The following is a 27273-nucleotide window of genomic DNA, read 5'->3' as shown; positions in this document are numbered from 1 at the left end:
ACTCTGCAATATGATCTAAAGGCATCTAAATGAATCAAACACAGGATGCGACGTCCCATGGTAACAATAATCTCCCTATTAGGGAACAGAGTACCTTAAAAATAAACATTAAGCTGAGGACAAACCTTGCGTCTTCTCTCTGTAGTGTTCCTTCTTTGGTTCGTGCAATGGAGGAATTTCCGTTGCTATTTTGACACCTTTATCCACACACAAACCAGATGCCCTGAAGTGCTTTAATCTCAGCAGACTTTTCTGATGACTAGCCCCCAAAAAATCTTCATATGTGTGTCATATGTCATTACTTACTTTAGTTAGATTGTAAATGTAACAGTGTGAACCTGAAACAAACCAGGACTAAAATGCAACAATGTATCATTTTCTTGTTTGGTCAGGACCAAGAGAATTGAACTACAAGTCTGAACTAGTGTTGCACTGATACCGATACTGTATTGGTATCGGCACCGATACTGGCACTTAAACAGTATCCGTATTAGCTACAGAGAGCACCGATGCCATAGGTGTGTTTGAAATGGCCCACTACTCACTATTCCCTACATGTAGTACACAGAGCACTTATCGGGACACACCCCATGAAGCAGATACTGACACAGTTGGAATAAAGGCTGTAACAGCGTGTTTTGTGGCTCACTGCATGTTCTCCTACAGGTAATACTTGTTATCTGGGGACATGTGCATACAGCACTATGTAATATATTGTAGTTTTTCATAGTTTTACTGTTTAATCTGTCCTCCACTGTAGAGCTCCACTGCACGTCAGTGCTCTGTTCTCATTGGCTGTTGAAGGGACTTGTTCAGCCTTCAGTTGGTGGAAAGTTTACTCTACACGACTATAGGTTGAAAAAAAAATCTAATGGTTTGAAATGCAATTTCGAGGCAAAAATATTTAGAATCGGGCTAAAAGTCGTGTAGTGTAACCGCGGCTTAAGGCATGCCAAAGAACTTGATTCAAGATACTTGAACATGAAATATCAGTAACAGTATCGGAAGGGAAAAAGTGGTATCGGTGCATCCCTAGTCTGAACACACCCAAAAATTGTAGTGTGGCTACGTGAGAACATTCTAGAGACTCCCAACAGTCTCACACCTGCACGTGTGTTGGATTGTTGGGCTCTGGCTGTAGGATAATTGTACTGTATCCATCTGTTCATCTCATGGCGGACTTCATATAGTCTTTGCCATTGATCTGCTTGAGCTCTGTCTATATGGAAAGTTCTGTGTGTTAGCATGACTGTGTTAGGTAATAGACAGCATGCAGTAGCTGTCTGCTAGACTGTGTTCTTCTGATTGGCTTTGGGTCAAGTTGCCTGCCATTTAGCGCATCTCTGGCTAAAAGCTTTCTAAGCAGTCAATAGCTTTAATCAAATGGGATTACCCAGGGCCTCACCAATGTTCAGCCATCGATCTGCAGCTCTAGCTGCCAGTCCGTGTGTTTTTGTCCTGATTGACACCAGTGTCATTTCTTTTTTTCCATCAATATGAGCATCACATAGAAGCACACACACAAGTCAGACCCAGCCCACTCTCTGTGAGGATAGAGTTGCAGTACATGATCCCAGGCTAGAAGTGTGTAACTACACAGCATATAAGGGCTCAGGTGTCAGTTTGATGCTGGTGATTGCAATGTATGCACGTGCTATAATTGCTACTGATCAATATCAGGATAATGAGTGGTGTGCATCAGTCATGGGCATTTTGAGTCATTTTGTGGTCGAGCAGCCTGAAGCTATGGTCACACCAGACTTTGACCCCACAAACATGATCAGTCTTGGTGTGATGTGGCTTTGGAAATGTTTTCTTTTGGTTTACACCAGCTTTGCTCAATAGGTGGCCTAATCCGGCCCACAAGCGTTAAATTGTTGTCTCATCAATATGTATTTACATTATTTTCCCCAAAAAACAATTAAATAAACAGAGGTAGCCACCAGCTGAGCTGAAAATGAGACTGAGAATGTCCAGACCTTATTCCTTTTTCATTTGAGAGAGATCCAGCAATATTTTCTTCTACTTACGTTTGTGAATCATCATATAATTAAAAGCCCTGAGGGGAACAGACTCTGTAGTGCAAACCTGGTTCAATGTCTTCATATCTCTACAACAGAGAATCGCTGTATTCTGGTGCTCAGTTTCTCTTTTTTTCAAACCGATGCTGTCACATTTCTCATTCAGTATGTGAAATTCACAGCTTCTTGTATGTAGTAGTTGTGCAAGAGTTTTTTATATCAAATAACATCATTGGTTCACTTGGGTCAGCTTTTGTTGTAGCAAAATATAAAGAATCAGGAACGCCCAAATGATACAAAATTGGACATAGTGTAGGATAGGATTACTTTATTGTTGTTTAGGAGAAACTGATCTTGGATATCAGTGCTTGCTAATACAACAGTTTATGCCTTACAACAAAGTACTAATGACCTAGAACAACATAGAACCAGTGTCAAGTATATACACTTCAATACAGGACTGCACTTCCCATCTTCTTCATTTACAGAGCTTGTCGCTGTTCAAGGAAAAAATATATATATCCATTTTTGTGTGTTTTTACTTTACTGCGTCATTTGAACACAGCAGCTGTTCTTCACATTGTGTGAAAATTTCATGAAGAATGGACCAATAGAAATGCTCCAAAATTATAAAAGCTTTATACATTGACGTCTATTAAGTTAAGTTTTTCTTCTCCTGTAAAGATACATGTTTTTCTTTGGACAGTGTCTATATCTTAATATATCTTTTGCATGTATTTTTACCCAGTTGCTTTGTTACATTTATAGCTGTTATCTGACATAACTTTGTGCCACAATTTTGTTCTGGATATTATCCTTACAGAAATATTGTGAAATGTGAGAGACATGTTGTCATGGTGAGTGTAAATGTGTCAGTCTGTTGTGTTTTCACTCTCTTATTACTAGGTTTACAGGTAGTATTGTACTGTGATTGAAATCGGATATAGCACCGAAGGGAAAACCCATTTATTTGCATTCTTCGTTTAGAGATGTGTACAGATCTTTGCTTCGCTGCAGGCAGATACGTCTCTCACTTTCACTCTCTGTCAACCCAGTTCATGACTAATTGCCTCATTTCAGTCCCAGCATAGACATAGAAAGACATTGCAGAAAGACTTAGCAGTAAATGATTAGGGTGTTGACATCTGATAAGGATGTTACTCATGACCCAGGCACGCTCTGTGATCTAATGTAGGATATATGTGATGTAACTATGTAATGTACCCTACCATATAGGTACAGTTCTACATGCTCCTGGTAGGTACAGCCTTAGGCAATACTTGTCCGTGTCATTAAAAAAATTAATTAATTAGAAAAAATAAATAGGCATAGATTTTTTTCTTTCTCTCTTTCATTTATTAATTTGTTCATTTATTCATTCGATTGTTTGTTTATCCAATGTATCCATTTAAGTGTGGCCGTGGGTCACTGGGTGCAAGGCGGGAACACATACTGGAGGGGGCGCCAGTCCCAGGGCTTGTTTGCTTTTTCATTCATTAAAATTTCAAGCCTGATCGGTTCATGCTTGTGTAGCATATTGTGGGGGACAGCACATAACTGTTGTTGCGTTAAAAATTTACAAAAAGTTTAACGCGAACATTGCTGCCTTTTTTTATTTCTTCTTCCTGCTTCTACTGATGAATGTTGTAGGTTGAAAAGATTGAAAACCACTGCTTCACATCAAGATGTCTTTAATTTGTGCAAATTATACATTTAGTATATTACACTACATGTATAATTTGCACAAATTAAAGACGTCTTTTTTAAATTCCATTAAAAAATTCCATTAAAAATTCCTTGCTGTATTCCCTGTTGTTCCCCCCCGCCCCCCCAGAGTTGTATTGTATTACCATGACTGCGTTATAGCACATGAAGGACTCTTCAATGTCATTTAACGCGGCAGAGTCTCCACCGCACACCTTCTTTCTTCATCTGCTTTTTTAACTCTGCCTTCTCTAAGAAGAGGTGTAGATCTGCTGCCTTCAGAATAGATAGCAATGATTTGTCAGTGCCATAGAAACTCTGAGAGCTTGGGCTATTCCTCGAGAGAACATCATTAGGGTGCTACACTCTCATTTGCACAAGGAGCAGTCTCAGAGCAGAGATCGCTATTGATTTTGATATGTACATAAGTGCGTAATGGTTCTTGAAGGGCATTTAAAGCAGATCAGAGAATCTAGATACAACCATTTAAGCTTTTTATTTTTAGATGCAACTGGCTTGTCACTCACTCACTCAAAAAACATGCTCCATAAGGAGCGTTATTCAGTGCTTCACATAAACAATACTTCATATATAAGTCTTGTTTTAAAATGATGTGATTTATTTCTTTAAGCCTGTAGGAGGAAGGACTAGGCAGTACTCCCTTAAGGAAAAATGTGGGCGGTTTTAGGCTTGATTTTGAAGGTTATATGCATAAGGTAAGATGCAGGAATAATGGTCATTTTTTTTCATATAGATATGATTTATATTTTAAAAATCTCAGTGCTAGGCATGTTATTTAGAAGAGGTCTACAGAGTTGATTTATGATTCCTAGCTGCTAATTTAGGGCAGGATCCTTAGCTCAGACAGTTTAGACAGTCGTCTGAGGGGTCTCAAGAGCAGGAAGGTGGATTATATGGCAGAGCCCAGGCTTATGCAGATCATCTGCCTGAACTCAACACTGCAGTGTACTGAGCATCAATGCAGATAACTCTGCAGAGGCATTGTTTTGTGCGTGTGTGTGTGTGTGTGTGTGTTTGTACATTTTTCAGGGTAAGAAAATTTACTGCAAGCTATAGTAAAACTGTTTGCATAGTGGGGCCATTACATAGACTTCCATTCATTTTGTAAAGACGTACCTTACCTTTTACGTAAGTACTACAATCCTAGTCTTAGCACCCAACCCTAACCATAACCCAAAACAAATCTGTAAAATTTAGGGGTTAAAAACTGGCAGCTGTGGTTGCTAGAATTTCACTGTAAAATATACGGTCACATTGGCATTTTTTTTACAGTACTTTTCTGTTAAAAAACAGATATAAACTATAAAAAAGCCATAGTATTTACATAAAAAGAAAAAAAGAAAAAAACAAAGAAAAAAATCTTTTTGCCATAAAATTAACAAGTAAATTGTGTGACAAATGAGGGAATGGAGACTGAGATATAGCCATATTTAGATGTAACCAAACCACATCCTATATTCAGCCCTTAAAAGGAGATATTGCTGAAAGGACCAAAGAAATGTGTGGTATCTGGTGCCACACTCCAGCACTCAGGACACAGGCTGATGGTGAACTTTCCTGACCAACACACATCTCGTCATAACATGCACAGAAACACAAATACACAAAATAATCACCCCAATGTAACCCAAAATTAAAAAGTCTCAAAGACAGAGAAAAACACACAACTCAGAAAATCACAGAAAATATGGAGAAGCAAGGCATGCTGGGAGATCCCTAATGGGTCTCAGCTCCTCCCAGTACTTGGACACTTGTACCGCCCCGAATGGTTTGTGCATTTAACAATGAAATAATGTATTTTTTACAGAAAAAATAAAAGAAAAATAAAGAGGTGTAAAAATTTGTATTTTGGATGATAAAAGTATTTACGGAAACTGTAACTGAAACTGTTTTCAACCTTTTTAGAGTTTACAGTCATTTACTGTCATGGTTTTCCTCCGTAAAATTCACAGACACTTTTTTACAGTGTACCTAACACTATCTTAACCCAACCCTAACAGAGCATGTCTTCATCTTAAAACGTTTTGCTGTGGAGACCATCCTGTTGCTCCCACAGAGAAGAGTAGTCCTCACAGTGTTAATGTGTAAACAGGTTTTGATCCGTACAAAAAGACATTTTACACACACACACACACACACTCAGCATATCACTGCTGTCCAAAGAAAAACACTGTCTAATGTCCATTTTTGTCTAATGTAATTTACTATATCATTTGAACACAGTACATGTCCTTCACATTGACTGAAAATTTCATGATGAACTGACCAATAGAAATGCTCCAAAAACACTTGGAACAAAATATTTTTATACTGTCTTATACTGATAGTTAAGAAGGCTTTTCAGCCTATAAATATAAGTTATTATATTGGAGATACAGGTTTTTCTTTGGCCAGAGATTATATGTATAAATCTATGTTCTGACATAGCATAAAAACCTTTGAGAGTAACTCTGAGACACTGGTGTTCACTCATTTTTTCTCCTGTATTCAAAGATGTTCTCCTACGTTAAGTAGGCACAGGCATGTTGCTTTTCTCGTAATTTCGAGTCACTCACTTTAGCCACACGTTGTGTTTAACTTGTTTTTATTTCCCCCCTCGGTGAGTCATTCTTGCTTTAATTTTGGGGCTGACTAAGCAGTCCCTACGTGATAATCACCAGTTAAGACGGAATGCTAAAGTAAACATTAGCTGAGACGCAGGATGGTCAGAGCATGAGTGAAAGAATGGCCTTATCTGTGCTGGATCCTGTCTAAACTGCCACGTCAGAAATGTGCAGGGATCACGCACACGCGCGCACACACACACACACACACACACACACACACACACACACACACACACACACACACACACACAGACAGTGCTTGCAGGATCTGATGTGTCAGCCTGAATATGTTCTTTGGCAGTCTCCTTTCATTATTTTCAGAATGAAATAGCCCTCAATAAACCCTCAAACGATTAGGCACTGGAAATACCCCATTCCAAACACTCCCAACTTATCATGCAGGGGTTGGATGGTACCTCATCACTTCAGAGAGTACAGTTCCACTCCTCCACAGCCCGTTGTTTGGGTTTATATTGCTGTCGCCCACACTTAGCTTTGGGCATGGTGATTTTAGGACTGTGTTTTGCTGCTCCACAACTTCCCATTCTCCCAGTATTGTGTTTAGAGGTTAGACTAGCTGTGGGTGCACATTTAAGTAGCAGAAATCACTAATTAGAAAAATGTCTAGAAAAATGTTTTGAACATGTAGTGTACATTGTGAAAACATCTAAACATCATAATATTATATTTTTTGCCACGTTGCTCCCTCCTGTTTGAACCCAAACTGGAAAAATTCTTTATTTCTGACAGTCCCTCAGACATTGTTACTGTGCTGCCACATGTGGAATGAAGCTGTCTCATCTGCTTCCTGTCTCAGAAAAGTGAGGAGTCGCACAAACTCACATCGGCAGATTGCTAATCCTTTTTTCCACTGCTTTTCAGACTGAGCAGACACAGACAAAAAAATCGAGACGTCCTCATATATCTTATATATATATATATATATATATGTATAAAGAGTGTTTAGAGTGCTTCTCCATCAAAGAGTGTGTGAAGGTTAGCTGTAAGATTCACACAAAGCTCCTCTGTTTGAGGGTTTGGCTGAGGGATATGACACTGAATGCTGTGGAATAGTGGCCCGAGTCTCTCTCAATGCAAAACACACAAAATGCCTTTGTTTCCTGGACAAGGCCTCAGCGCTGATTCACCGCTTTTAAAAAAGTAACACATTATCCACTGGCTTGCTTGCGTTTATAGGGTAAATAAGGTTAGGTTCAGAGTAATGCTTCTAAGATGGAGCAAAATAGCCTTTAGTTGCTATGCTGTATTTTGCTTTGATGCAGTAGTCGGCAGACAGTCAAGAATAAGGAGAAAAAGTACCACATGGGCGTATTCTAAGCCCTGTTTTGAAATTGACAGGCTACATTCAGCGCTATGACATTGATAAACAGTGGAGTTAGAAAAAGGTAGATATATAGATACAGAGAATGGACCTCTAACAACAATATCCATGCATGCTTCAGATCCACAGTTGCTATGGATCCATAGGTGTCTACTCTTTCACTGTTTTAATGCTTGGAATTGAGAGCTTGTCCTGTTTAACTTTATGTTTACTGACAGTGTTACAGATGATTGTGAAGTCTTTCCTTTTCTCTTTTGAGGGGGAAATATGCTTTATATTTGCAGTGAACCTACTAGTCCTAGCTGTTCTCAGTGGGAGTATTTGCCACATGGTCATTTACTCAGTGAGAACCATGTATTTAGTGGTTATGTAATTGCTTTTGAGAGGAGTATTTAGCAGCTGATAATTGGACTGTATTTTTTTTCCTTGATAATGTGTTACTTGACAAAGTCTTCTTTAATTTTAAGAAGATTTTATAAACCAGTGTATTGTGTTATGCATTGTCTTCTCTTGTGTATTCTGACATACGTCTGTGCGTTTTCATAGGTAAAAATATGTCAGAATGTTGTACACCGCCAGAAACCACATAAGCAAGTCTGTTTGAAATCTCTGAACAGCTCCCCACAGCTTGAGGCAAGTGTGTGATGATTAAGGCATGCCGTTTACACTGTGCTAATTGGTGGTGTATACGTATTCCTAACTCGTTAACAATTGTAGCTTCGTAGCTTCAGTGCCAAATCTAAAAATGCAAACTTCAGACACTGTACATGACTAGTCTGATTAAATTTGGGGGATAGGGATGCACCTACATGGGTTTTTAGTGGAGTAAAACTGTTAATATTTATTACATTAAAAAATAATAATACCAACATAATAATATTACAATAATATTAATACAAATATTGAGTTGCCTTTCTCAAACCCAACACATCACTTAAATGTTTTCTTTTGCCAGCAATCAATAACTATTATGAGAAAGATTGATTTGTAAAGCAATTTTTGCCAATAATTGATGATATCATTGTTCATCCTTAACATCTGGGTTATAGGACAATTGCTACTTCAAGCTAAGCATTTGATAATTCATCATGAAACTATACACTACCAAAAGGCATTTGAGCATGCGAATAATTGCACAAGAAATGCATTTCCTATAAGAATGAAGCGTGGTAATGCCACATCCCTGCATTGCTGGTGTGTAATGCAAAAGTTTGGATACCCCTGGTCACATGGTTTGACCTTGCTCCAGTAATTTACATTAAAATCTGAGGATGGGTGTTCCCTGTAAGGGATGTGTACTTATTTCCAATTAGAAAGTCCACAAAACATACGGCTTGAGCAGGTGTGCCTTAACTTTTGCATACAACTGTACACAGTTGGCTGCAGAAGAAGTCCCTATTGCTCTCAGATTGCTGCTTTTATTCAACGCTGGTCTTAGTTTTGAATTGTTATCCAATGCACATTCCTGGGTTTGATGTAATGCATAATTTAGCAGTGAAGCCATTCATGTGATCTGCCTGGAACCAGAGCTGTTGAACTGCTTCAAGGTGGCCTTTGTCTGTGTGTGTGTTTGTGTGTTTGTCCGAGAGAGAGAGAGAGAGCGAGAGAGAGTGAGAGAGAGAGAGAGCATACCCAAGGCTGCGCTGAGTGTTTGGGATGTGACTAGTATGTGTGACCTGTTTTCCTCAGCGAATCACGGCTGGATATAGGGCTGATCGGACACTCTCGTCATGCCCAATTAGGCCCCAGCATCCAGGCCCTGCCAGCTCACAGTCTTTCTGCTCATACACTGATGCCAGTCTGAATCCCGTCCCTGAGTTTGACATGGGCTTGCGTACTTTCTCAGGAGACTGCTGCTAGGTTCCTACACATCATTACTCATAGCTAACTTTGGTCCACTTTGGTTTCATGTCTTTAAATAGTGGAATAATATGTATTTCTTCTTATTTGTGTCTTCATAATTGAGCATTATTTGCAAATTAGTACATGTTTATGTAACGTAATGTTATATATTTCTGTTATTTCAGCATTTAGTATAGTTTCTCCTAGCTTTGATTTGGCTCATTCCAGTTATAATTTATTTAGTTACATTTCAGCTCATTAAAAAAGTTCTTTCCTGTCTGTTGTATGTAAAGGCTTCTTGATAGTTCCTCATCCTTTCAGATGCCTAATACCGACATGAACCTCAAAGTGGAGTGGAGTGTAGGAATGTAGGAGGCTGGGGTATATTATTTGGATTCTTGCATGTTGTATATGTGATACTTGCTCAGCTCCTTGAGAGTCGGGAGTCGATTTTAATGCATCTGTTTATACTTGTCTTTCCAGCTTTGCCTCAAATAGTCCCTGACCTCTCGTTCTTTTTTATTACTGGCTCAGGTGGGCGGCACTAAGACGGGTGTGGTGCGCTACGTAGGCGAGACAGACTTTGCTAAGGGCGAGTGGTGTGGAGTGGAGCTGGACGAGCCGCTGGGGAAGAACGATGGGGCTGTGGCTGGAACCAGGTCTGTTTTTAATTGTCAGTGACTAACCCTGACTGCACTGTTTGATAAGCTACATTAAGGATGGGTGTGGCTTAGGGTTATCACTATCCATTATATTAGTCACTGAATAATTGACCCATTAATTCATATACAGTTGAAACCAGAAGTTAACATACACTATATAAAAAGACATATATGCATGTTTTTTTCTCAGTCTGACATGAAATCAGAATAAACCTTTCTCGTTTTTGGCCAATTAGGATTACCAAAATTATTTATATTTCCCAAATACGAGTAAAATGAGAGAGAGAGAATTTTTACGGCATATTTATTACTTTCTGCAAAGTCAAAATTTTACATATATTTCATTAGTATTTGGTACCATTGCCCTTAAACTGTATGATTTGGGTCAAACGTTTTAGATATCCTTCCACAAGCTTCTCACATTAGTGAAATTTGGGCCCATTCCTCCTGACAGAACTGGTGGAACTGAACCATGTTTGTAGGCCGCTTTGCTCGCACCTGCCTTTTCAGCTTTGCCCATATATTTTCAATAGGATTGAGATCAAGGCTTTGTGGAGGCCACTCCAAAACATTGACTTTGTTTTCCTTAAGCCACTTTGTAACCAGTTTGGCAGTATGCTTCGGGTCATTGTCCATTTGGAAGACCCATTTGCGCCCAAGTTTTAACTTCTTGGCTGATGACTTGAGATTGCCAGGTTTTCAGTATTGCCACATAATGTTCTTTCCTCTTCACCTATTCTGTGAAGTGCACCAGTCCCTCCTGCAGCAAAACAACCCCACAACATGATGCTGCCACCCCTGTGTTTCACGGTTGGAATGGTGTTCTCAGGCTTGCAAGCTGCTCTCTTTTTTCCTCCAAACGTAACAATGGTAATTGTTGCCAAACAGTTCAATTATAGTTTCGTCAGACCACAGGACATGTCTCCAGAAATGTAGGTCTTTGTTCCTGTGTGCATTTGTAAACATTATTCTGGCCTTTTTATGTTTGTTTTGGAGTAATGGCTTCTTCTTGGCAGAGTGGCCTTTCAGCCCATGTCGATACAGTACTCCTTTCACTGAGGATAAAGACACACTCTTACAAGCTTCAGCCAGCATCTTCACCTTTTGCTTTTGTTCTTGGGTTGAAATGCACATTTTGGGCCAAAGCACGTTCATCTCTGAGACACAGAACCCGTCTCCTTCCTGAGCGGTATGATGGCTGGACATTCCCATCTTGTTTGCACTTGCGTATAATTGTTTGTACAGATGAACAAGGCACCTTCAGGCATCTGGAAATTGCACCCAAGGATGAACCAGACTTGTGCAAGTCCACTGTTCTCTTCCTGATATTTTGGCGGATTTCTTTTTACTTTCTCATGATGTTATACAAAGAAGCAGTGTGTTTCAATACACACTTAAAATACATCCAAAGGTGTGTATCTAATTAACTTGGATGTTGCCAATAAACAATCAGAAGTTTCCAAAGACATGACATCATCATATGGGCTGTCCCAAATTGTTTAAAGGCATAGTAATCTTAGTGTATGTACATTTTTTCTTGTTTCTGAAAGTAATAAAAATGCCTTAAAAATTCTCTCTCATTACTCTGGTATTTGGAAAATATATATAATTTTGTTAATCCTAATTGACCTAAAACAGGCAAGGTTTATTCTGATTTCATGTCAGACCGTGAGAAAAACATGCATATGTGTCTTTTTATATAGTGTATCTAAACGTCTGGTTTCAATTGTAATTGTAAGGCCAGCATTCAAAAATAGACTTAACATTGTAATACCCGTGTCTCTAACAAGTGTACATTTTCAATGAGAATGTAAACTGCTTTGACTCCAAACACCCTGACTTGACTCCACAGCTTTTAATTTACATTTCTATGTTAAAATATTAGGGTATGTATAGGTACAAATAAAACCCTTTCCATATTTGGAAAAATAATTATTATTTGGCTATGAAAGTGACTCTCGGTGGACATAGAAGGCTCTCTCACATTTCTTAATCTATACACCGTTTTGTATAAATTTTCATTTTGTTAGACGCCCCAACACCTTCAACCATAACCACTGGCTTTTTCTCAGCAGCTACTGTTGCAGTTATTACATATATTAAATCCACTGTCTCTTCTCAGGTACTTCCAGTGCCCACCCAAGTTTGGCCTTTTTGCCCCTATACACAAAGTGATCCGCATTGGCTTCCCGTCCACCAGCCCAGCGAAGGCTAAGAAGAGCAAGCGGATGGCCATGGGTGTGTCCTCGTTGGCCCACAGCCCCAGCAGCTCCTCCATCAGCTCTGTCAGCTCTGTGGCCTCCAGCGTCGGTGGCAGACCCAGCCGCACCGGCCTGGTGAGGGAAGAGAGGGAGAATCGTGAATACCGTCCTGATCCAGAAACTTGCAGTCTGATACTGTTACATGTTTACTCTTACTGAATTTATATTTAAATAGATAATGCAACTCCACCATTCTGCATTCTACTCCACTTCGTATGTAAAATAACTGTATTAAGGTTCAAAAGAGTGGCCAGTAAAGCTGAACTGAAATACGCCCTTATGTGGATCACGTCAGGACATCTCTATTTATATTAGTTGCTGATTGATTTGTGTTAGCACAGGGGTGTAAACTAGTCATAGGAATATTATGGGCTAGTTTCCCAAACACTGACACATCTGTGTAGCTGTTTAGAGCATTTTAGTTTTTTTAATAAATGGGGTGTCAGTTATTTATTTGCACAAATAATGACAAATATTTGTTGACAACGAATCAACTCTGTAAGTTAACAGTTGTAGTCATTGTTAACTGTGAAGGGAAATGTATTATGAGGCGATTATCAGCTTAATTGACTGAAAAGTCTTCGTCCGGACAGATACAGATTCTCTTGTATCCCATGTATTCCACTTGTGTTCATCTTGTATTCCTTGTTGGAAGTGTTCTATAACATGGCGTGTCTTGCTTGCTTTAGCTGACAGAGACCTCGTCAAGGTACGCTCGGAAGATCTCTGGGACGACGGCCCTTCAGGAGGCTCTGAAGGAGAAGCAGCAGCACATTGAGCAGCTCCTGGCTGAGAGAGACCTGGAGAGAGCTGAGGTCGCCAAGGCAACCAGTCACATCTGCGAGGTGGAGAAAGAGCTGAATGCACTGAAAGCTCAGCACCTGCAGGTCTGTCTCACACACATGTGCATACACTCACACACAGAGGAGTCTCTGTCCTGCATACCAGCACTTGCCATTGCCATGTTACATCATAGCGGGCTATGTCACAGCACACAAAGGCTTTCAACAACGGCGCAAGTCATTTCTAAATAATAATTAGCAGTGCTAGGGGATTTGCTTTTCTATATGTTGTTGCAGTATCCATCCAAGATATATAGTTAGGGATGTAACTATAAGGAATGATATAATAGCTTTGGCTTAAATATTTGACATTTGTTTCGGACACAAATTAAAAGGTTCAGTGCTAGAACATTAAAAGTTTTGTGCCTTAAATCTTCTCACCTTTGTTTAATGTGGAAAATAATAAGAATAAAGATTCAATGAATGAATGTATTCAGAGTTTTTACCTTTTGTTAATAATACAATTCATAATGTATAACATATTGAACAATAGTACAATGCAAAGTAGCTTCCAGTACTGAACAAGAGTACAATACAAAGTACATCTCAATATTGGACAATAGTACAATACAGACTACATCACAGTGTAGGAATTCTTTATAAATGCCCTTTTCTATGCTTTGTTTAGTATGCTACAGAGGCAGAGAGCAACCTGCAGCAAGTTCAAACCCTATTGGCCAATACTCAGAGAGACAAAGTGGAACTGGCCAATCAGCTTGAGGAAGAGAAAAGGTACAGCTTTCACCCCTAAACCAAATCTGCTGCATTCAGTCAGGTGCTGTCTATGTGACTTTGTTCAGTGCTTTGTTCTCCAAATGAGATGTATTTTCTGACTCCTAGTGGTTGTTATGTGCTATGACAGGAAAGTGGAAGACCTTCAGTTCAGAGTGGAGGAGGAGTCCATCACCAAAGGAGACCTGGAGGTATTTAAATGCAGAAGTAATAAGAAAAGCACACAGGGCCTTAATCACGACCACATTTTGAAGTATGCAGTAGAAAACCTACAAATCATACACTCTACTAAATTATACTAAATATACTACTGCACTAATATCCCATGTATGTTTTTTTAAGAACTAAGGAGAACATACACGATGACGTCCAGAGAAAGGTGTTCAGCAAAATATGTGATTGTTGACTAAATTTTGTTCTTTTAGTTTGGCACTGGAGCTACAAGACTAATGTAGCTGATGCTTTGCGTGGTGCAAATGATGTGGAAATTTTGAAAAATGCAGTTCAAATAAGAGTGATTTGCTTAACTGACAAAAGCCTGAAAAAATATCCCTGAAAAATAATTTTGGTACAAATTTTGAATTTGATAAGACAGCATCAAGAAGTGCAACCTGAAACGATCTAAGGACGTTTTCACACCTGCACTTTGTTGTCCGGTTAGATCGGACTCTGGTTCGTTTACACCTTTGGTGCAATTCGTTTGTGCAGGTGTGAACGCAGTAATCGCATTCAGATGCGGACCAAAACAAGCACACCAAGACCCTTGAGAGGAGGTGGTCTCGGTCCGGTCCCAAATTAACTCTGAAGCAGTTAGTTTGTGGTGAGAATGTGATCCATCCTCGATCCGATCCAAATATCACGTGAACTCCTCAAGTTTGAGCTAAACGACTCCCGTAGCCAAGTGTGCTTTGAATTATTATTGACCTCCAGAACACAGGAACTTCTTCCAGTATGAACTTTCTTGCTCCGCCCCATACAGGTCTGACCAATAAGCGAAGAGAACGTTTTCACATGGTTTGTTGTGATGCACTTTGATTTATCACTGTATGAAAACAAACGTATACAGTCTCGTGAATTGAATTGGACCAGAACAAACGAACTGTAGGTATGAAAACACCCTAATACAAAAAGAAAGCCAAAGACCAAATTTTTGCAGAAATAGCACTGAATCTGACCTCATCTCAGATGCTCTGAAAGACCATCTGGAAACGTGTGCTGTGGTCAGAAGAGTCCATGTTTCAGCTTCTTAAAGACATTAACCTTGTAGCTCCTGTAAACAAAATAAGCTGATATCAGATTTCAGTCAAATTGACTTTTTCACCAAACTACCACTCGAAGTGGGTTATCTGTTTGTGTTCATACTTTCCTGTCTTTCAGTTTCCTTTTCTTTTGACCTCTGTGAAGAGAATACTCGTTTGCTTAGGAACAGACTTTTCATGAAGTTAAAGCTGCGTCTGATTCTATGTTTGTCTTTCTATCTTGTTTTCTGGTCTCCCCCTTTTTCACTTTTCCCTGTTTCTTTTTATCTATCTATCTTTCCAATTTCTCTCTCCTTTGTTTCTCTTTCTCTTTTCCCCTGTGTTTCGCTTTACTCTTTGTTTTGCTCTATTTTTCCCTCATCTCTTTCTCTTTACCTTGTATTTTCTCTTTTCCCTCCTTTATTTCTCTCTCTCCATAGACTCAGACCAAGCTGGAGCATGCCCGTATTCGGCAGCTCGAACGGAATCTGCGTTTGGAAAAGTCCAAAGCAGAGAAGCTTCAGAAAGAGTTAGAGGAGAAGATGGTAAACGTGTAGCGAGAGTAGACGTCCCCTTGCCTGTAGCCGTATTTATAACCCCAACCCTGCACCACCTTCATCTTCTGTGTCTTTCCCTGTCTTGTCTGTCTCAGGACCTGGTTGCCCTGTCCTGTGATGCACCAATCTTGCTTGAGCTTTGTTCACACTGAACGTTTCAAGGTCTCCATCATTCAGCTCCTAAATACAGCCTCCTACTTGATGTGCTTGTTTGGTTCAGGAGCTTGGGTGAAGATTCTTTTGACTGTGGAAGAGTAATGATAGAAATCTCCAGCTTCTTTTACAAAATCTTGGTTTGCAGTGTCTGAGGCATACAGTCAGTTTTCACTGGCAATAATTTGAACTTAATTCTTTGAATATAAAGAACTCAAAAGACACTTTAAGATGATGTCAAGAGGCAGTTGCTTCATTCTGTCAGGTTACTTATCCTAAGACCTGTATTTACAGTGTGTTGAGGCCATTAAATGTGGACTTGCAAGACAGCTATAATAGAAGCCAACAGGCAGTTGCTGTTAGATTACTCATTCCCATCCTATAATGTTTACTCATCCTAAGACCTGTATTTATATTGTCTTAAGGCCATTAACTACAGTTTATTGTTTAGTGTTGAAAAAAAAATACAGAGATTATCGTTTAAAAATCTGGAATACTTCTTTAATACTTGTGCTTCTAAATTTAAGTTTGACTGTTCTGCTCAAAGCTGTTGAGCTTCTCCAGGCCTCACGAGAATTTTAATCATGTGAAGATATTAAATAGCACAAGCCTGCATTTGCACTGAGACATAATTACACTGCACGCAACTGTGTTCTGTGATGGCATCAGAAACAAAGACACTAGTTTATGGAGTGTTGGAGACCTTTCACCCCTGGCTGTTTGTCCAGTTCCATTACTGCTGTTTGGGTACTTCACCCCTCATTCACCAAAACGCTTTTTCTCATCTTTCGCTCTTTCATCCTCTCCTGAGGATCTAGGTTGGGTTGTGGGGGGATTTCAATTGCAGTTTTTATGGTTTTGTTTTGGCATCTTTATGGTTTTTACACAGCGACGATTCAAGCTCATGCCTCAAGCTCATGCTTTCCTCATTTACTCATGTTTACTTCAACTATTATGAGACACAAACTATTATCAAACTTTTGATAAGATGTACCTGCAAGATGTGCTTTAAGGGCAGTCCACTCATTTTTCTAGCTCTCTGCTTAAAATAAATATAAGGTTCAGATGTAAACAAGGTCATTGATTGTGTTTTGATGTGAAGTGCTTCATTAAAAAGAAATTTAAGTCAAACCTCACTGTGGTAGTGATGGGAGCCAGACATCCAAAGGATCACATCACACAAGGTTATTACAGCAAACTTTATGAATATGCTGACATTGTTTACCGTAAAAACAGTAACATGTTCATGGTGGAATATACATGCAAGTTGTTCATAAAAAATTTATTAATGGATTTGATATTATTAGATTTCAGGTAAACTGATATTGGAGAGAAAACAAACTGGCTATAATTAAGTTTGTATTCTTCATAAATACTGGTTCAGACCCACTATAAAGAAATTTGAGTCACTAAGTTCCATCACAATGAACTATTTCGCATCAGGCCGCAGTGTGTGGCTTTGTTTACATCATTAGAAACTTGGTATTGCCTTTAAGGAGATCATCCATATCATAGAAACAATTCATTTTTACAATATCTCCTTTACTATATATCCTTTAGTTTCTTCTTTATGTCAGTGTACAGTCCCGGTCAAGTGTCCAGATACAGTGTTTTCCCTTATTGTTTAACCAGGTTTAACCAATTCAACTTATTCTCCTTTGACACACTCACAGGTTCCGTACATCTAAAGTGTGAAAAGAGTGTGAGTGACATGTTTATGCTCTTCAGCTGTTGTAAAGCTAGGGCAGTCTCAGGTGCTTTGACCCAAATTTCCAATCCAAGCTTTGCTATTTATTAACAGGGCAGAAGGCCACATCAGCCAACACCCATGAGGTTGGGTAAGAGTATCAAGGTGAAATTAAGCAGAGTTGTCTGCTAATTCTGTGTACTCTTCCGTAGTCTGAGCTTTCAGAATGTCTTCTTAAATCAACAGTGAACACTAAACACGAGTGGTGCGAACTCTCTCTCTTTCTATTTTCTCTTCTGTTGCGAGATTGCATCTGTGAATTCCTCAAGTGCTGCTCCATGCAGCACATAAAGCCAGTGACTTCCTGAGCAACAATGAGATTATACATGAATGACTTACTTTCATCAGGTCTCTGTGACTAAATCTAACACCAAGTCCTTTTCTGTTAAATCTCCTCCTGTGGATTTTTTCAGCTGACTCTCCATCGCCCTCAGACATGTTCTTTCATAGCTGTCAGGTTGGACAACCTTTACAAAACATCAGTGTATTCCTGAAATTTTTCACAATATGTAAATATTAAAGTCTGATATCAAATGGTATTTACTTTGTTGACATGTGCAAGATAATGCTGTTAACTTTTACTTGTACATTGAGGCTATTAAGGTTTGTAACCAATAGGTTGTACAAATGTTTACCAGCTCCAAATGTTTTAGCTTTTCCAACTAGCGAACATAGCATTTCACTCTGCATCATTTGCGACTGTGGAGTGGTCATAGATCTTACAAATCATTAGACAGATATCAAGCTCAGCTCTGTCAACCCATAGCACAAGTCTAAGATCACCGTGACCAGACATGGTTTTGGTTGTATAAAGCCCCCATCATTGGGTTGTGGAGCAGTGGATCTCTGGATTGATAGCACACCACTCAGTGCCCTTGGGATGACCGGAGTGGTGCTTGTGATCCAGAATCGTCTTAATGTAAAACAAACAAAAAAAGAAGTAGGGACTGTTACTGTAGCAAAATGGGGACAACATGCTATTAATGCCCTTGATTTCAGATAAAATGCTGGATGAGCATGTGACAAAACCAATGCTCTCTAACTGTGTTGTGAACAGGAATTTGGCATTTCTGTAAAGGTTATCCAACCAGTACAAAAGAGTACATTTGTGGGCAGAACGTGGAGAGGTCGGCTGGTCCTTCTTTAACAGTTTAACGGTAGATGTTGGTAGCTACTGTTTGTGTGTGTGTGTGCCTTGATTTTCCATGGATTCTGTCATCTTGCATTTGCCTGGCTGCTTCTAGAAACACAGTGCAGAGAATGGCTTGCTTGGGTTCATCTCTTCCCTATCGTAGGTTGCACTTTTTATGCTCATTGATAAAAGGAGCTTGCTTTTGGGCCTCAAAATGGCCAAATGGACTGAAAAATATCCGCAGTCGAGTGTGGCACAAGCCAGTTGATGAGCTTCCCGTTGCTCAGAATGCCTCAGAAAAGAGCTGATAGTTCTCCTGCTGTAGTGGGCTACTCTGAAGAACATTTCACATTTTGATCAATAATAAGCCATTATGAATCATGAATTATGGGTGTTATTAGTGGAGCTCTATTAAATTTCAAAGTAATAGGTTACTTAGACAATCTGCAGTAAAGTGCCTTATTTTCCAATATTTTTCCCTGTAAAGAATATGTTAATCTAAACATGGAATATGACCAGGGATACAACCCATAAACTCGTAATTGGTTTCAATGTAGAAATGTTCAGCCCACTTGAGTGTAGCCCCCTCTAAAAAACAGGACAACTGGAGGCTTCTACTGCAGAATTTTAGTGCAAATAATTTTTTTCTCTCCATTAGCAAACCACGGTTGAGGAGAAGAGCCGTGTGATGCAGCTGGAGGAGGAGCTGACCCTGCGGAAAGCTGAGGTGGAGGAGCTTCAGGCGAGGCTCCTGAGGGCATCCTCTTCTTCCTCGGGGCCTGAAGGTGCAGATGCCTTGAGCTCTGAGGCTCTAGCTCTGAGGGAGCAGCTACTCTCTGCGGGACGTGAGTACCGTGAGGAGAGCAATCAGCTGAAAGAGAGATACGAGACCATGCTGGCAGTCAGCCGACAGGAGACTGATCGCCTCCGAAGTGCACAAGAGCGCCAGAGCCAGGAGATCACGGACCTGAGGCATAGGCTCCAGCAGGCAACCAAGGAAAACATGGAGATGATGGACAGCTGGAAAGCCAAACTGGATGCCTTGGTGGGAGACCATCAGCGTGCTCTGGAAGAGCTAAAAGCCTCGCTGACCAGCGACCGCGGAACCTCAGAAGGTGACAAAGGAGAGGCACTTGAGGTGAGTGTGGACACAGAAACAAAGTATCTGCAGGTCCTTATGCTGATCCTTAACGAGTTACTTAATGAAATAATATCTAATGTACTATATCATCAGACTTTACAGACGTCCTCTTTAACTCAAGGAAAGACTTCAAAATTATTTAATTTGCCTAAACCTATAGATACCTTGGGAGAGCTTGAGGATGGAGCAGCAGTTGGAGGTGGAGAACCTGAAAGCCAAGCATGAGATCGAGTTAGCGGTGGTGACCAAGGAGCGTGAAGACCTTCGCACCAAACTCCAGGAGCTGCGAGAGCAGCTGGAGGATAGCGAGGAGAGTGCCAGGGTCCAGACTGAGACCAGGAACACACAGCACACCCTGGAACTGAAGGAGGTCTCAGACAAACTGCAGAAGGCCGAGCTGAGGGCAGCGGAACTAGAGCGAGTTCAGGAGGAGAAGGGCCGAAGCACACAGCGCTTCAAAGAACAGCTGGAACTGACAGAGAAGAAGATGGCAGACTACGAGGCCCTGCAGAGCGCCGAGGCTCAGAGCAGAGCAGAGATCCTCATGCTGAAAGAGAAACTGAGGGTCAGTGAGAATAGACTGCAGGCCATGGAGACTGACCACACCACACAGGATGCTAACGTAAGTCATAGTTATATTATTTTATAATACGCAGTACATTAATTACCTCCTGGCTCAGCTCGCTTCAGTCTCATCTATGAAGCCAAACTATTAGGTGTATAAATAAGTTTAAAGCGTTTTGTGCAATATAAATGTAATTCACAGTTCAAACATTCTGCTGCTTTTTTGTCATTTTCTGTTCATTTTCATAGTATTTAAAATTAAAATTGTCATTTTATTTAAAGAAAACAAAGAAACAAAAAACAAATCTACACTAACATCAAAATCACCATCTTTAAAACATTTATACCAAAACTCACACAAATCAAGAACAGAACAAATTGATGCAGTGCTTTTTCTTTTAAGGAACTTGACGAATGCAGTGACCAATAAATTCTCCTCACTCACCAATTTTTTGGTTATTTTTTGTTGAATAATATGACATTTGTCATTATTAACCCTACACAACTCTTACCATAAAATAGAGTAGAATAATGTTTTAATATATTATACAAACTTTAAAACTTAATTTTCCATTTAACTTTAAAACTTTTCCACATAACCAAAAGTTTGTTTGGTGTCAGAAGTTTGTTTCCTTAGTTTCTTGTACTGGAACTACAGTGCTAAAGTATTACCATCCATAGGAGCCACTGAGGCAGGATGTAGGCATGACTATTCATAAATATATTAAAAAGAAGACAGAAGGAACCAATAAACAAAGAAAGGAAAGATGTAGAATAATGCAAGACCAGTCAGTGGAAACAGAAAAACAGGTTTACTCATACATGAGACGAGACTACAAACAGCAGGGAAAGGAAAAGAAATAAAAACTTGTGGGGAACTAAGTGGGAGAATAGGGAGGAGCCTGGAGGGTTTGAGCCAGGACATAAAAAAAGTATGACACATATAGTGCAATTAGTAAGTGCACACTCAATATCTAAATCATAACTCCTAACATTCCTCAACTTGAGTTATCCTATGAATTTATATGACATTGTATGACATACTGTATAAAATGGACAATGGTCAGTTCAGGTTTTCCCAGTTGACCGGATGATTTTTCCTACGTGGAAAATTCTATAAAGGTTTTTTTTTTTGGCCAAAATGTTCTTTTAAATTCATATTTGACGTGACTATGAGCAGCATCGGATTCTTGCTTCTGTGAATGTTCAAATGTTTTGACAGAACAAATGAAAATGAAACAGGATTTTCATGTGACACCGCATTTACGCTAACAGCAATGCTTTTTTTTCACAGATGATAGAAAATAATGACAGCTCAGAGGAGAAGATTACATTAAAGCAAACTATGGAAGGTTTGTTGACGTTTAAAGTGACTATGAGATATTTATTTGTTTCTTGAATGTTGAGATATTTTATTGGATTATCATGGAAACTGAAAGGGTCTTTTATCTCTCTGCTGTCAGTGTAATTTTCATTTTATAGACATTTTGTAAAAGAAAATTGAAATAAAAAAGGACATCAAAAGATTTTTTATAAGGATGCTTTGCATTTTTTTTTATCTTAACAGAAACTTTGGAAAAACTAGCCAAAAGGGAAAAAGAAGTGTCCACTCTTAAAACACAAGTAGATGACCTCAAAACACAGATGACAGGTAGTGAAATACTCTTGCTGTTGGTTACAGTAACAGAGATAATGACTAATTTCTGCCTTTGAAAATAAAATCCACTGGAATGTAACTTCATCATCTATAATTCATGTCTGTGTGACTGTTGTACTTTAGTCCTGGAAGGGAAGGTGCGCTCAGGGGAAAAGAAGGCCGACGTTCTCCTCAGAGAAAAGGTGCGCCTGGAGTCTGAGCTTGAGTCCATGACCAAAAAATCCCATGATGCATCAGGCCAGCTGGTGGTCATTAGCCAGGAGCTGTTGAAGAAAGAGAGGTATGGACCAGAGTAAAGTCCTAACCACAAAGTTTTGCAATCTACAACCACCTTTGTAAATAAGTGCCCCATAATCCTTCGGTGCAGTGTGTATCTTGGTGGAGCATCTGAGGATTGACAGACGTTACATATTTAGAAGTGTTTTATAAATTGGAGCCAAGAACACAGCGCATTTCTCTATTTCATGCAGTCACATACTCTCACATCCTCCCAAATGCTTACCCCACCCTCTACTTCATCATTGTCTTGGATATCTGCTAGGCGTTGCCGCCCTTTTTCCCATAGTATAAGCATGAGTGGTTCTTCTTTCACCGTTTAATCCACTTAAGAGCCATTTGAACTAATGAGGACAATCAGTCTGATTAAAACTCCGCTTTAAGTGTTATTTAACCTCTCAGATCAATGCCATATCCTGACTCAAAATGCCATCCCCGCTCTCAGTGGTTTTTCATGTTTGGGAAAATGCTTAGAGCCTTGGCAAAGACAGCTATCATAGTGCTGGGAGATGCTGCTTTCAACCTGAAAATTAAAGCTTTAAAATGAATACTGAAAGCAGTTTTGCAGCTAAGTATTAAAGACATGTCAGTGGATCTGATATACTGTAACTGTTGACCCATGAGAACTGGATGTGTTTGTTTTTGTTTTGTTTGTTGGTTAGGAGCCTGAATGAGCTACGGGTTTTGCTCCTGGACTCTCCACGACACTCTCCAGGGGTGGACCGGGACCTGAGCCGTGAAGTGCACAAGGCTGAGTGGAAAATGAAGGAGCAGAAGCTGCAGGATGACATCAAGACCCTTAGGGAGAAACTGCTGCTGCTGGTGAGTCAGATGGCCTTCAGCGCTGGTGTTTTCATTCATTTAGTATTGGATGGCCTTGCGTTCCGATGCCAACTCCTCCTTACTCTCATGTGCAACGACATATCTTACATACTACTTTCCAAATATCACACCAGTCTTAATATTCACAACAAAATATTAACTCAATGGATATAGTTTTGAGTCAGATGATCAAAGGCTGCAGAGCAGGGCTCATAAGAATATCACAATTTGGTGATCTTCCTGCTTAACCGCACCTGTTGGTGTTAATGACCTCTTTTGCCACAAATAGCCTCAATATTGAAATATGATTTGAGGAAACATGCACCTGTAGGGCGTCTGGTTTGAAAAAACCTTGAACACTTAATATAATTACATGTTTTTTGTTTCCTTTATCTTCTCCTGTCCTCAGGGGCGTGAGAAGGCGTCTCCAGACCACCGACGCTTCTCAATGATGGAGCCCTCAGCAACAGACACGGAAGTCACACGCCTTCGACAGCGACTTCTGAGCACAGAGGAGGCTCTGAGAACTGCGTTGGAGCACAACCAGCAGGTGGACCAGCTGGTCCAAGCCATGCGCATGCGCCCAGATAAGAGCCAGGTAACACCATAAAAAACTAACTTCTCTATTTGCTGCCACGTAAGTTTTAACCCTTAGAAGTTAGAGTGCTCATTTTGCAGCAGAATAGTAAAATCATGACACAGATAACAGTAATATTAAATCACATTCAGATTGAAACAGACATTCTTGTTTGATGAATTTTTGAATCAAATTGCAAAAATATTTTGTTATTTGATTATTATTGTGACTTCTTGGGGATAAATGATAAAAATCTAACCCTGCATGCAGTGCCCTGTTTGGATCCACATGGATAAGTTGTTATTTTTAGACCTAAATGATATCATTTCATTCTCATTTTGATATGTAGTAGTAAAGAGCTTGTTTGTATTGCTGATGCTGTTTTCTCATATATATGTGCTACTCTTTACCCCCACAGTGGTTCTGATTTTCCATCACTTGTTTATCTGCATTCATTCTCTTTTTGGCCTACAGGCACACAGCAGCGCAAATTCTGCGAATGGAATCCATCAACAAGACGCAACCTTCACAGAAGAGGTTTATACTGATATTGAATTAAACCATTTCTCCTACATTTGTTTCTTTCATTTCTATATGGGCATCTTTCATGTAATATTCTTTTTTCAGCTCATGCCCACCTGTCTATTTCTCACTCCTTGAACTACATAATTCACATGTTAAATTCATGGTAGTTACTGAATAGTTGTTAATTGAATAATAAACCTGCAGTTCACGGGGATAAGATATATTTATTTGTATGTATAATGTGTGCCTGCAAACCTCATGCCTTTTCATGCCTTTCTTCTTTTCAGGAACAGCACTGATGATGGAGGACACTGAGGCAATGCTTTGATCGTTTAAGGAAAACAGAGCTAAACTGCAAAAAAGGAGAAGCCAGCTTGATGCTCCGACCTTGGACTAATGCCTCACTGGACATCATTGCTTATTTCTTTTAACACCAAAACAAGTGTCTCGATCTTGATAAACAAACAAACAAAAAAAAACAGAAACAGAGCAGAAACCACTTAGCAATGTATATGTACTGAGATGCGAGATGTTATTTAAAACAAATAAAGGGATATGACTGAAGCGGTACATTATGATTATGGTTGTAGACTCGGACCCTTGATCCATCCTGTAGACTACCTCCCTCATGGACAATGACATCTGACCAGAGAGAAGTGAGAAGCTTTGGTCCGAACGCCTGAGTCAAGCTCAGACTGGGCAGGAAGAAAGGGGTGAAACGATCGGTTGAATGTAACTGATCACAGTAAAACATTGGCCTCGATTTGTACTTGTTTAATTTATTTGCCTTCTATGCTATTGGGAGTAGACTGACCAGTCCGTGATTTTCTGCCTTCAGAGACTTGGCCTTGATGCTTCTCCCTTAAGACTTTGAGTAAAGGAGACAGGAGGTTGGATTCCACTGGGGCTTATTTTTACGTTATTCCTTTTTATCTACTGTCCGTATGTCACAGTGTTCAGCCACCCACCAGTATGCCATCCTCTGTAAGCCTGTGAACGTTAGGGATATGCCAAATGGAATGGAACAAACCACATTACAGAAGCAGCCCTGATCAATACCATTAAGCTCACATAGATTTTACAAATACTGAATTTGAACTCCAGTAGTAATGTGTAATAATTGCTGTATATACATGAACCAAGATACAGTTGACTTCAACTGTTCACTGCCCAGGTGTAACGTTAATTTATGCTTCATCTAATTCAACAACAACAGCTACAAAATCCAATGAAAAATCCGAATCTGCATTTCTGATCACATCATGTACAAAACAAGATACATCAAACCCTTGGAAACATTATCTTCTGAATGTAAGCAGCTCAATTTGTAAAAGCAGACGAAATATGTAGGCACTACACATTTTAATTAGCTCAATTGTGGTCTCAAACTTTCTACCAGTGTGTGAAATATGACAAAAACAGACGAATTTCTTATCAGCAAGAACAAAAAAACAAGAGAAAAAAATAGTTAGGGCTGGCCCTTACGTTCTGCAAATGAAGCTTGAAGTTGTTGTTGGACTCAGATGGTCTTTTATCCGTTAGGAAGCGGTTTACTTTCTTGAATCTAGCTGTAACGGTTCCTGAGACTCAATCATTAAACATGAATTAAACAAAGACACTCTTGTACTGTGTTGTTTGAGGGGGTGCTTATACATTCCACTTGTTATAAGGGAGACTATAAATAATACAGTGAATATTACTTGATTTACACGTGTACATCACCTCCAAGTGAATACAATACTTTATTACTTCAACACAAGCATTGCCCAGAGGTAAGCTGAAAAACAAAACTATGTTAATACAGTTCAGTACATAAGACATCACATATAATACAAAGCATACACACAGTAGGAATGTGAGATGTTCTGGGTGGTGTCCTGAAACCTGAGTGAAATACACTTTTCAGTTAAATGAGTTTACAGCTGATCTTTGCTATCCATATCACATGACAGTAACATAAGGTAAGTTATATATTGGCAAATTACGTTTTCAGTGCAATTTTTATCCCTTGAAATATTCTTGCTGATAGAGAACATCTGGCAGTGGTGATTCTCACAGTGGGCGGTAGGGGGCGACCTCTGCACTTTCATTTTACATTAAACTGGGATAAATTAGATAAAGGGAATGCAGTTATTTGTATGCGTTTAGTAGAGGCTAGAAATTAATTTTTATTATGATAACATTTAGCGTATAAAATATGAATATATACAAATAGAGTCTGAGTATATAGGATCAATATTGTTAACCTATAGAGAAATATAAATTATGTTTTAGTGTAGAGTGCATGGAGGAAGTATTCTTTGTCATTTCAGTTCAAATCAGTTTGACCCAAATGTGTAAATATGGGTGAATAAAGTACATCACAGTAACAATGTTGGCCAAATGTGACTGAGCTGAATGGCAGTAACTCTTGATATATCACACCTATTTAAATCATGTGGGAATGAAAATGACTTTTTAATACAGACAGGTTTACACGCGTGTTTACAGGTCCCTTAATATAACTGTAAACTTTATGCTCTAATGTTGGTCTAGGTTAAAATCTCTTCTAAATTATACGAAGCAGATGTGACTTAATAATCCTGCCTCACATGAGTTTGAGGTTAAAACGGACAAATACAAAAGAAAGGGAGCAGTAGGGTGCCTGCTGTAGACACACAGGGCTAGAAATAACAGACCGACATAACTGTTTCAATGTCATAAGTGTTTTTGTTTTTGTTGCCAAATCAGTGCCAGTGTCTTTTCCTCAGCAAGTTTTCCCCCCAACCCTCACTTCCCACTTTCCCAAAAATCTCTCCTTTAATCCTGTATGTAAATCCCAGCCAATGGATGCTGTTGTTGAGTTGGGCTG

The 27273-nt window shown here is 39.4% G+C and overlaps 1 protein-coding gene across 2 annotated transcripts in view; it reads left to right on the top strand.

The window, feature by feature from the left end:
- Positions 1-26016, top strand: part of clip2 (CAP-GLY domain containing linker protein 2) — a 36518-nt gene extending 10502 nt beyond the window's left edge. The window contains exons 4-18 of one of the 2 annotated variants that reach the window (XM_066658631.1): positions 10071-10195; positions 12321-12534; positions 13149-13346; positions 13930-14033; positions 14164-14224; positions 15712-15816; positions 19519-19998; positions 20162-20623; positions 21860-21917; positions 22133-22216; positions 22346-22502; positions 23161-23320; positions 23730-23918; positions 24372-24434; positions 24710-26016. In XM_066658631.1, coding sequence (XP_066514728.1) covers positions 10071-10195; positions 12321-12534; positions 13149-13346; positions 13930-14033; positions 14164-14224; positions 15712-15816; positions 19519-19998; positions 20162-20623; positions 21860-21917; positions 22133-22216; positions 22346-22502; positions 23161-23320; positions 23730-23918; positions 24372-24434; positions 24710-24721 — 2472 coding nt within the window. In that variant the 3' untranslated portion in view covers positions 24722-26016. The remainder of the gene's footprint in view (positions 1-10070; positions 10196-12320; positions 12535-13148; positions 13347-13929; positions 14034-14163; positions 14225-15711; positions 15817-19518; positions 19999-20161; positions 20624-21859; positions 21918-22132; positions 22217-22345; positions 22503-23160; positions 23321-23729; positions 23919-24371; positions 24435-24709) is intronic. The other variant, XM_066658632.1, reaches the window with a different exon arrangement.
- Positions 26017-27273: the final 1257 nt, after the last annotated feature.

Source organism: Hoplias malabaricus, chromosome 2, assembly GCF_029633855.1.
Source record: "Hoplias malabaricus isolate fHopMal1 chromosome 2, fHopMal1.hap1, whole genome shotgun sequence".
NCBI classification, from domain to species: domain Eukaryota; kingdom Metazoa; phylum Chordata; class Actinopteri; order Characiformes; family Erythrinidae; genus Hoplias; species Hoplias malabaricus.
This window is presented reverse-complemented; position numbering and strand designations above follow the sequence as displayed.